Source organism: Gavia stellata, chromosome Z (assembly GCF_030936135.1).
Source record: "Gavia stellata isolate bGavSte3 chromosome Z, bGavSte3.hap2, whole genome shotgun sequence".
NCBI classification, from domain to species: Eukaryota; Metazoa; Chordata; class Aves; order Gaviiformes; family Gaviidae; genus Gavia; species Gavia stellata.
The window spans coordinates 38554719-38566255 of NC_082637.1; the positions used below are offsets into that span (position 1 = coordinate 38554719).

The 11537-nt window shown below is 46.5% G+C and overlaps 1 protein-coding gene across 1 annotated transcript; it reads right to left on the reverse strand.

Moving 5' to 3' along the window:
• Positions 1 to 5249: 5249 nt before the first annotated feature.
• RPS6 (ribosomal protein S6) lies at positions 5250 to 10260 on the reverse strand. The gene is made up of 6 exons (XM_059833313.1): positions 10220 to 10260; positions 9252 to 9383; positions 8032 to 8242; positions 7495 to 7641; positions 6193 to 6350; positions 5250 to 5392 (listed from the first exon to the last, which is right to left on the reverse strand). The coding sequence occupies exons 1-6, from the start codon at positions 10223 to 10225 to the stop codon at positions 5297 to 5299; spliced, it is 750 nt and encodes a 249-aa protein (XP_059689296.1). The 5' UTR covers positions 10226 to 10260; the 3' UTR covers positions 5250 to 5296.
• Positions 10261 to 11537: the final 1277 nt, after the last annotated feature.

The window sequence follows — 11537 nt, forward strand, 5'->3', positions numbered from 1 at the left end:
GGCCAGGATGCTGTTGGCCTTCTTGGCCACCTGAGCACACTGCTGGCTCATCTTCAGCCGGCTGTCAACCAACACCCCCAGGTCCTTTTCTGCAGGGCAGCTTTCCAGCCACTCGTCCCCGAGCCTGTAGCGTTACATGGAGTTGTTGTGACCAAAGTGCAGGACCCGGCACTTGGCCTTGTTGAACCTGCAGTTTTGTGTGTGGTTTCCAGATTATTTTTATTTTTTTTCAAATGGGGCAGGGGTAGGGAGGAGAGGAGTGAGGCTGGGATGAAATTTAAGCAGTAGAAACTGCCAGTTACTCTGAAGTGCTTCAGGCCTTCACAACTATGTCTTTCAAACACCCTCACATACGGCAGTCAGTTCATTAATCTGTTAGTAAAAATAGGAATACCAGACCTTTCTTTCTGAAGAAATTGATACACATAGCACAAACTGGTAGCTTGTGGAGAAGATTCATAATAAACTCATCTTTTCTGGCCTGTTTTTAGGTAGGGAGCTCAGGAACAGTCTTTTGGACTTTGCTTTTATAATCTTGTCAGCATCACAATGACTTTGCTTGTTTTGCTCTGACTGCTTTTGTCACTGCTGTCTGTTTAATAATGCTGCCTGCTAAAAATACTACACTGGCTTCCTAGTGTGCTGCCTTGAATGTGGCCTATTGAGAGACGAGGCTGAAGGAGGAAGGCAGGAACAGGAAAAAAAAATGTGTTTGAGGAATCCCCAAACAAGCATGAACACAGCATTTGAGTTTGAAGCTGTAGGGAGGAGGGAACTGCTGTCTCCTGTGCCAAAATCATGTGGGAAACTTGAGCCAATGTGATAGCAGAAGGAGCTGGCATAACGAAGCTCTGATCCTTCAAGTGTTCAGAGCTACCATCAGAATACTCATTAGTGGTGGTGCTCCCCAGCTCTGTAGAGACAAACTTCTACTGTCTACAAAGAGGAGTAAAGGAAGAGTCACTAACATGCCAAGCTGGAGAAAATGTGATGGGGTCCGGAAGAAAACGCGAAGGTCCTGCCTCTGAGTAGGAATGCAAGCTTGGGGCAGACCAGCTGGAGAGCAGGGTTCCTGGTGGACACCAGCCTGACCATCAGCCAGCAGAGAGCCCTCACAGCAAAGCAAGCCAACAGTGTCCTGGGGTGAAATAGGCAGAGCGTTGCCAGTAGGTGGAGGGAGGTGATCTTTTCCCTCTACGCAGTGCTGGTGAGACATGTCTGGGTGCTGTATCCATGTCTGTGCTGACCAGTACATCCTGGAACGACTCCAGAGAAGGGCCACAAAGGTGATGAAGGGCTTGGAGCATCTGTCACACAAAGGGAGGCTGACAGAGCTGGCACTGTTCAGCCTGGAGAAAGCTTGGGGCAGGGGGGAGGGAGAATCTCATCCACTTGTCTAAATACCTGATGGGGTGGGTGGGGAGTAGAGAAGACAAAGCCAGACTTTTCTCAGTGGTGCCCTGTTGCTGGAAGAGGCAATGGGCACAAACTTGAACTACAAGAAAATCCACTTAAATGTTTTAACTGTGAAGGTGGTGAAACACTGGAGCAGGTTGCCTGGGAGGTTGTGGAGTCTCCATCCTTTAAAAAAATGCTCACACCTGACTGGACACTGCCCTACTTCAGCAGGGGTTTGCACTACAGACTTCCAGGGTTGCCTGCAAATCTCAGTGGCTCTGTGGGGAGTGGCAGCTGGAAACTGCTGGGAGGAGCAGAGGCTGGCTTTGCCTTGTTACCAGAGTAGTTCAGAGGGGTGTTCGACCATTTTTGTTTAGGTTTCCTCAAGATGTTTACGTTTGGCATTTTTTTCCCCCATTTTTTTTCTGTAGTATCATACTCTGTGAATTCAGACCTTGTCAGTTAAAATTGATTACATGTCAATGTTATGTGTGTTCTGTTCCCTTGGGTTGTGGAGAGATGAAACAGCAACCTATCAGGTTGTGATCAGAGTCCCTGTTATTTGCTATGAACTTAAGGTGTCTCTGAATTTACAGCTGAGCTTCAGGCTTGCTGAAAAACTTTGCCCTGGGAAGAGCAGAAATTCTGCTGAAACTGCTGTTAAATTCAAGGAGAAGCTGCTGCTCCTGGACAGCACTTCTTGTTTGTCATCACCTTTTTTTATCACACATTTTGAACTGCTGTTAAGGTTTTAAGAGACTTCTGTGGCTGCTGGCCTTGCAGAGTTTTATTGCAGATCCTACTGTAGTAAAGTCGGGAAGTGCACCAGGGCAGAGATAAAGCATTAACCTCTTCCAAGTTGGGGATTTGATTCACCCATGACCTTAAGCCATGGTGAAAGCAGGTGACTGGGAAAATCCAGCACGGATTTACCAAAGGCAAATCATACCAGACTAACCTGATCACCTACTACAACAAAATAACATCTGTCGAGCTGGAATTCAGCGAAGCATTTGACACAATTTCCCACAGCCTCCTCCTGGACAAACTGTGAAGATAGATAGACTGGATGGGTGGTCTGCAAGATGGGCAGGAAATTGTCTCACAGACTGCACTCAAGAGAGTGGTGATCAACATTTTTTACTCAGGCTGAGAGCCTGTCAAAAGTGGGGTCCCCCAAGGATCAGTACTGTGCCCCATGTTGTTCAACATCTCCATAAATGATCTGGATGATGGGACTGAAAGCGCCCTCATGAAGTTTGCTGATGACACTAAACCAGGTGGCAAGGTGGACACATCAGTAGGGAGAGCCATCTTACAGAGAGACCTGGACAGGCTGGAAGAGTGTGCTAGCAAGAACTGTATGAACTTCAGGAAAGACAAATGCAAAGTCTGCATCTGGAACAATAGAACCAGAGCCCAGCAGAGGCTATGATGTGCATGGCTGGGGAGCTGCCTTGCTGGGAGGGATCTGGGGGCGTCCTGGTGTACAGCAAGCTGAACATGAGTCAGAGGGGTGCTGCTGCAGCAACCAAGGCAAATTGGATCCTGAGCTGCATCTGCAGGGGCATTACTAGCAGAGATAAAGACATCATCCCACTTAACTCAGTGCTCATCACCCCAAGTACTGGGTCCAGTTCTGGGTGCCACAGTTCAGGGAAGATGCAGACTGGAGAGGGTCCAAAGGAAGGCCACAAAGGTTATCAAAGGGCTGGACAAACTGCCCCATGAGGAGAGACTGAAGAAGTTAGGTCTTCTCACCCTGGAGAAGGCTCAGGGAAGACCTTGTCACATACTTGAAGGTCAGATACAAAGAGGACACAGGCTTTCTCTTCACATGGAGAGGAAAAGGGGCAACAGGTACACGTTGTTAACCAGGAGAGGTTTCATTTCAGTATAAGACATATTTTTACAGTGAAAACAATCAATCACCAGAACAACCTCCTCATGGACAGGGTAGATTCCCCATCACTGAAGCTTTTCAAGACATGACTGGACAGACTGCTAGACGATCTCATCTAGGCTCTCTTTCTCATGAAAGGTTGGACCAGATCTTATGAGGTCCCTTCAACCTGGGCTGTCCTGTGATTCTATGATTCTAAGTCATGGTATGCCTGATTTGCACTTACAAACCCACAATTGGAGAAGGAAGCAGCAGAGGAACCACAAAGGAAGAATTCAAGGAAACAAGTGATGGAAAACAGTGCAGGGAGTTTTTTGTTATTAGGGACAAGGCCATTCTCATTGACAGCTTGACAAAAATAACCAGCACCCCACCTTTTCCACTCATTAATACAAGTGGGTATTCATTGCACTGCTTCAGAGACAGACTTATTAAGCAACCTATACAGTAGGACATCCTTCTAAGAACATAGGTCTCCTCAGGATACACTCATCTCGATGCTCGGTGATCTTGACCACAGCAAGCGCCTCTTAATCGCATGCAAGTACCTGCTACTAGGGTCCAAAAGAGAAGGCTAGACAGTGTTACAAAATTAGTCATGTATTTCTCTTCTGCAGATTATTGTAAAATTCTCAGCATTGTGAATGTCTTAAGTGCTAATCTCACACTTAGAAGATGAGACCCCCTTTTGCTTGACAGTGCCTGTTGATACTTCTTTACAGTAAACATTTGGTAAGCAGGTTAAGGATGCCCTATGAAGCATATTTGACTGTCGGACGATACACAGATTCATCTGTATTATTTTCTCCGTATCAATTTTTCCAGCTGACAGACTAACATTAAATTGTAAGTGGATTTGTGAAAGGTACACTTTATTTTAGTGAAGCTGAGGCTTAACAGGGCCTATATGGCTATCGTCAGTACTAAGAGAAAACAACTGCTTGTTTAAAGTGAAACTAAATCTTGAACATGGTCTCCATAAAAAAAATAATACACCAATGTATCTAGTTCATCTTACATAAAATGGTAACGTCTTAAAATTTTATGAAACTAGCCAGCATTCTTACGTAACTCATGCTTAACTACCATTGCTATTTGCCTTTCCTCATTATCTAGTTGATTTGTCATTCAAAAATAGTCTATCATTCTTCTACCTGAACAGTTATGCTGTGAAAGACAGCTTAAATGGAAGCCTGCAGAAATTGCTTTGGCCAATTCTCTAGGTCTGAGGCTTCTGCACACACATGCTTCATAGCAAATTCTGCCCTTGTTGGAAATCACTATCCCTCCACCCTAATACAAACCAAAAGTTCAAGAATCGCAATTTCATCCTTCTGTGCCCACAATCTACTGCCACCAAGCCATGTGTTCTACAACTGTAATTTTCTGGAGTCCAGATTCCACATTCTGTGTATTAAAAAAATGCTTCTAGACAGTCAGGTGGGGCCATGACTTAAAGAGCCTTCCCATGCACACAGGAAGGAAAAAAGTTTTGTAACTTCTTAGGTTGTGATAAAGCTTAATGTAGTGAAGTTTTTATACTGGAAATAGAAGCACCGATCTCAACAAAAACTGAGGTGGATCCTGATACACTATCCTGTACTTAAGATTAGAAAAACCAAACTAACCACTGAAGAGTACCAAGTAAGTTCTACCCACAGCTCCTAAAGATTAGCTTAAGTTTAGTTCCTGTGGACACTGCTGAACGATCACACAGGATTTTGCCGTTACAGCTAAATCCTGCTTGTAGACAGATCAACATGCATGCACAAGGTTATTATAAATTGGAACTTCTCACTAAAGACATTAATATGTATAAGTTCTCAAAAGAGAACTGAATCAAGACCAAGGTTTGTGGTTCCCATTTGACCTGCATGATGCAGTTAGTCTAGACTACTATTTATTTTAAGAGATGGCCAGTAACAATATGCACTGGAAAGTCTCATACTGAAAGTTAACCACAAAAAGGGTTTATTTTTAGTATCATGTACATCTTTACTTCTGACTTGATTCAGACTTAGATGTAGAAGCTCTCAATGAAGAAAGCCGGCGCCTCTTCGCAATCTGCTCCTGGCGTTTCTCCTTGGCTTCCTGGAAAGTAAAGCAGCATGAATGAGTACTGAGGTGTTACATATCATCAAGCACTTCAAAACATCTACAAAGAACAAACTAGGGAAAATGCAACTTGAAGGAAACTACTAGAAAGAATGAATTTGTTAAGTCAATAAAACAAAATAGAGTTTTCCTTCTTCACAGATCAGAAGAATTCTACAAGTATCCAAACCTGTATGGACCCATGTCTTTGAACAATATGGACTAGTGTTGAAAATTACAGTAAAAATACTAATGCAGAGTTCACAACATACTGGAGGTCTACCTATTCTCAGTTTCAGTCTGGGAGTCACGAAACACTCAAGTATTGTGCCAAATATTCTAACAGTATTGCTTCGGCAGTCACTGCTGTTTTAGGTGCAACAGCAAACTTACCCAAACAAATAGCTTTTTGCCAAGTTATGTTCCATTCAGGTCAACTGCTAGACCCTGTTTCTCCATGCACTCATTCAAATGCATTGAGTTAAACTAGAATTCACTTGAACTAAAATTGCTACTTCAAAACTTATCTTCACAGGCTATAACTGTTCATTGTTTCCTTCAAAATCAGCTCTCAGTTAAACTGGTCTGGTTAATTTCTACTGTTCTAGGACTGGCAAAAATGGACAGAAATGCTCACAAAAACATCTGACCAGCAATGTTTATACCCACATTCAGACATTCCTATTCAAAATGAGCTAGGCACAGAGCACCTCTAAGTGTACAGTCAAGTTTACCAAATCCCTTGATTCTGGGCTATGAGGTATTCCATTATAGCTGAGTTGTAAGGGCAAACGCACCTTCATTCTCTTGGCCAAGAGCTTCGCATATTCTGCTGCTTCCTCCTTATTCTTTTGAGTGCGCTGCTTCTTCAGAGCAATACGTCTGCGCTTATGTTGCAGAACTCGAGGAGTCACTAATCGCTGGATCTTAGGAGCCTTGGTTCTGGGTTTCTTGCCTAAAAAAGCATTATGAATCAGTAGAAGTGGCAGATTCTCTTCCAAAGAGGCCTGAGGCCTCATCTAGCAAACTTATTCGTAAGTTCCATTTACCATTATGGTAACATTAGTGTACTACATATTTTAGCAATACGGAGTTCAACCTTTTGACAGCTTTTGCAGGAAAAATGATCAATTACTGTCAGATGTAGCGTTAACAACATAGTCTTAACACGCATGATTTGTTACCAGCAATGAAGTATAAGAAATGCATCTCTAACTCCCTGCACTTCTGTGAAAATTCCTAGCTTTTCCACAGGACTGTCTTAATTCCCCTTAGACTTAAAATGTTTACAGGCACTCACCTTTCAGAACAAGTGATTATGTTTTCAGCATTAAAAAAAACCAGACCTACATATCCCGTAATGAGCAAAAAAACCACACCACCACCCACATCTGTAAAATTTCACTACTCAATCCTGCCTGACTTCAGCAGTCAGAAGCCACAGTCTGATGTCCACCAGAATCACATTCTTTAATGGACAGAACAGTTCCTATGATATAGAAAATAGCAGTCTTTTACCCAACAAACTTTCACGGTGCCCAAGCTTTATTGTGTCTTTTTTGCTAAAAATCATCACCCTTTCTGTTCCCTGATCAAATGCAAAAGAACCCGAAGTTAAAATCTTACACTGAAGAGACGGGTGATAAGCAAAAACAGAGCCCTCCCAATAAAAGCTCATTTTGGAGACTGCCATAAGCCATGGGGAAAAAAAAAATATTATTATCTTCTCTAGATGCTGCTTTTTCCCTCCACCTCTTAAAAATGTTTCAAAAACATTTCACCTCATATTTAACCTTCTTTTATTAACAATTATTTTTGGATTGTTCTTAGAACCACTAGTAAATATCACTCCAGATTCTATCAAAAATTTAAAAATAAATTGTGCCGAAGTAGATGTAAAAGGAAGAGGGGCAAAAGAAATGGGGCAACGAAGAAACTCCACTTCTTACCTATAAGTTTCAGCTGACAAAGCTTAAATACCATGACACTCAAGTCGTGGATCTGCCTCTATATAGTGTGCTTCATTCACTACAGTAGGCTGGACACCTCTTTGGTTTCATGTAATTATTAGCAAAGAGTTGTAAAATCTGATTTCTTACCCTCCTTGTTCAGAGGCTTCCTCACAACATACTGGCGAACATCATCCTCCTTAGACAGGTTAAACAGCTTGCGGATTCTGCTAGCCCTCTTGGGACCAAGACGACGGGGCACAGTTGTGTCTGTCAGCCCAGGAATATCCTTTTCACCTTTAAGAATGTAAGTTTAAACATGCCAATTAATCCTGCATCTACTGAACACCTGCTGCATTAGTGAATTTCAAATGCAAGTTTAAAATGCATAAAGTTTCCAAGTAATACTAGATAATCCTTGGGATCCACCTGCCAATAGTGCCACCCCTAGCGACACTTTGTTGATTTAATGTGATCAGATTGCTGTCAGCAATAAAAGCATTTCAGTGACCAGTTTTAAAATGACAAGAATGTAATGCTCAGAGGGAACTCCAAGAAACATTCACGCTCTAAAGTTGGGACTGCATTTGCATTCTACAGAACTTCTCAGCCACTAGCAAGCAGGCTCCTTTCTGGTACCTACTTCCACCTATTTCTACCTATTGCTTGCTTCATCCAGACTCTTACCCTTTTTCACTATGACCAAGTTCAGAACACTCAAGTTAGCATCAACGATGCAACCGCGAACGGATTTGCGTTTTCTCTCTCCAGTTCTTCTGGGGCGATAGCAGGAGTGGCCCTTGCTGAGCAGAAGGCGGACACGTCCATGAGTCAGGACACCTTGCTTCATGGGGAAGCCTTGTTTGTCATTGCCACCACTGATCCGGACGACATAGCCCTATGAAAACAAGAAACACACTTCTTAGTTGCTCAGGCGTGTCTATTACTTCAAGGAGAAGTGGTGGGTATCACAACATACTGTTCAAAACAATGGAGCACTGTGGCAATGATTCAGGGAAAGTCACTGTTACTGCTGATGCAAACAAATTCCTGAACCAACACCACTCCCAACGGTTCAGGAATTTTCCTTAACAGGTGCGAAAAATACATCCGCATTCAAGAATTTACATTGATTCTCCTCATCTTCAACTATATATTCAAGAATTAAATTCCTATCCATTCAAAGTTTTGTTTAAGCTACACCAGACTAAATTTTGTCCATTATTTGTCTAGCTTTTCTTTTAATCCTAAACCCAACCAGAGGCCGTTATCATCATAAACTGGAAATCTGCATCCAACACAAGAACATCTGGAGTAGCGATACATGGGTAAAAAGGAAAAGAAAAGTAAAGCTTTTATTGCTTTCCTTGTGGAGGTGGCAGCAGAAAAGATCTGGTTACCCAAATTCTGCTGGACTGTCCATATTAACACCTAACTATTCCAAGCCCACCCACCAAGCCCAAATTGCTTGTTCCCATGCACTTGCAGCAGTTTTAAACACAATGAAGGATTTTGAAGTTGTTCAGTAAAGAAGGTATCAGCAGTTTGACGGTACAGATTTCATTTGTCCTGAATACCAAGATGACATTCCATTAAAGGAAGGAAAAAAAACCCTACCGCAAAGAGCAGCAAGAAACTCTAAACGCAAGGCTTAAAAAAAAAGGCACGCAGATCAATCAAAGTAGCAGAACAGGCTAGCCTAATCACCAAATTCAGTATATACAGTATATTCAGTGTGTATATATATATATATATTTTTTTTTTCTTCTTTTCAGAAGAAAAACCTTCAACATACCTGCCAAATGCTACACCATACAAGCACTCTAGCCTGACAATTACATACCAGAGAAATTTTGTCATTTAAGCTCCTCGAATACAGTTCTGACACGTCTTTCTACACTTCTTACCTTCCACTCCTCACCAAGAGAATCAGCTGCGACCTCCGTGGCCATCCGCTTCTCGTAGAACGTTCTCAGCTTGCGCTCATCATCCACTTCAATGAGTTTCTGGCAGCCAGTGGCTGGGAAAGAGATGTTCAGCTAACAGAAAAAAACCCACCACATTAGATACGGATGAAACTTCTCATAAGACATTTTAAGAGAAAATTAGCATTTATCTGCTGGTTTCACTTTAGCATTTCAAAGCTAAATTCCTCATCTGCTTACATAAATGCTTACTAGCCATTACTCGTCACTACCATGGTCAGAGAGCCAGGCAGGTCTGTCCTTAGCCACACTGGGCTGTATTACTCGTTCAGTTACACAGAAAACTGGCTTTAGCACAACTAGAGCTTGATCACCTTCAAACAGACTGCAAACAAACACGTCAAGGTGAGGGCAACAGAAACCTGTTCCCTCTTCTTTTGCAAGCCCATCACAGCACACGTTGTATTACAAAAATCGCATAAGCAACCAAAGCGGAGTGACACTTACTGTTGCTGATTACCTGTGTTTCTTGGGGGCCAGTGCAAAGACCAGAGGCTCGGGGACGCCTCCCGTCACTTCCCCCTCGAGCACGGCCTAGTATCAGCACAAGCCCAGCTCTAGCGCACACGGTGCCTCCCTGCTAGGCCCCGCTACCGGGAGCGCAGGCCTCGCACTCGCCAAAGTTCTTCTAAGCGGAGGAACGACCGCTACCGGAACCCGGAGTTCCACAGCCCGGTGGCAGGAGAGGCTCCACTAAGGGACCGCGGCCCGCGCGGCCGCCATGTCGCCCCGCCAACAATCCGCTCCCATCCGCCCGACAGTGGCGCTCCAGCCCCGCCACCAGGGACCATCGCCCCCAGCCAGCGGCCCCGCAAGCAGCGCCAGAGCCATTTGTGGCAAGGGAACCCGAACCCTCCCAGGCGCGATCTCGGCCTCCCGCGCGGCCTCACCTTCATCTTCTCCGAGCCGCGCCGCCGCAAGAAAAGGCCGCACTTCCCCCCGCAGCCCGCACATACACCCCCCAACTCTCGCGAGAACGGCACCGCCCGTGCCCCACGTGACCAGGGCTACCCAATGACGAGCGAGGCCGCTCTAGCTGAGGGGCGCGGCGAGGAGGAGCTGGTTCTGTGTGTTGGCGGCGGAGCGGTTCGCCGTGTGGAGGGTACTAGGGGCCCGCGGCGGCCCCCGCCGCCTGTGCTGCGCCCGAAGAAAAGCTCCTGCGTGTCGCTTACTGCCGCGGTCGGCAGCCGCGACCAGCTCCGGGCACCTTTCTTACTCGTACGAGCCAGCCTGGGCGGGCGTCGCGACAGGCCGGGGGGCGGCCTCTGGCGGGAAAACTGTTCCTTCCGATTTCGCTCGCGATAAGAAAGTGCTCTTTGGTTTAAGGACGAGCCGTAGAGTCGTGGGGACTGACTGGGCTGATGCAGCCGTCCTAGAACTGAAAGTATCAGCAGTTGCAACAGCAAACGCCATCAACACGTGCAGTGCTAGCACTGGCTTTTGGGGGAAGACGCGGTGCTTGTGCAGCCTGCGCGGCTCCCGCCTGGGTGTGCTTCCCGAGACGGGGCCGGGCCGGGGCGCGCACCCCCCCGGCCACCGCCGGCCGTGGGTGTCGGGCGCTGGGCCGGCCGGTGAGGAGCGCGGGTGGCGGGGAAGCGCCTTTTCTCAGGCGAGAAAGCCGCCGGTACTTAGAAAAGTAAAAATACAGCCTGCGTTAACCTCTTGCATTTCACGCACCACGAAACGCGCACCCGGCTGCCTTCTTCGCCGGTGCACCCGCCATCAGCCTGCATAAAAACACCTTCGGCGCACAGGCGCAGTGGCGGTGATGGCGGCGCTCCCTCTCCCGTGTCGCCCGCCATCGGGAGAATGCGAGAAGCAGCCGCTTGTTTCCACAAAACTGTTTGAGCAGATATTTTCATGGCGTACAAAGGAGGAAGGGAGGCGCGCAGGCCGCCTGTGTGGGGAAGCTGGCTCCTCAAAGGCGCCGGGGGAACAGGGGAGACGCGCTTCAGTCCGCCCGGCTTGCAGGGGCCCCTCCAGGCGGACAGCCCGGCCCCTTCGGAAACCCAGCCACTGCCATCTGCCGCCCCAACTGCCGGGCCGGCAGCGGGGCGGGCTCCGCCGAGCCCTGCTCCGGCAAGGGGCTGCTCGGCCGCGCCTCAGGAGCGGGGAGGCCGCCCCGCCCCTCACGGAGGCTCCAGGCGCGGCGGGACGCGGGCAGCAGAGGGAGGGAGGGAGGGAGAGGGCGCAGCGCCGCTGCGGACG

What these genes read in the sequence shown, in the direction of transcription:
- RPS6 (XM_059833313.1), bottom strand. An exon ending in CTCTTGGTGAGGAGTGGAAG is followed by an intron (nt 8,243 to 9,251) that starts GTAAGAAGTGTA and finishes TTGTTTTCATAG; the next exon opens with GGCTATGTCGTCCGGATCAG. An exon ending in CTTGGTCATAGTGAAAAAGG is followed by an intron (nt 7,642 to 8,031) that starts GTAAGAGTCTGG and finishes ACATTCTTAAAG; the next exon opens with GTGAAAAGGATATTCCTGGG.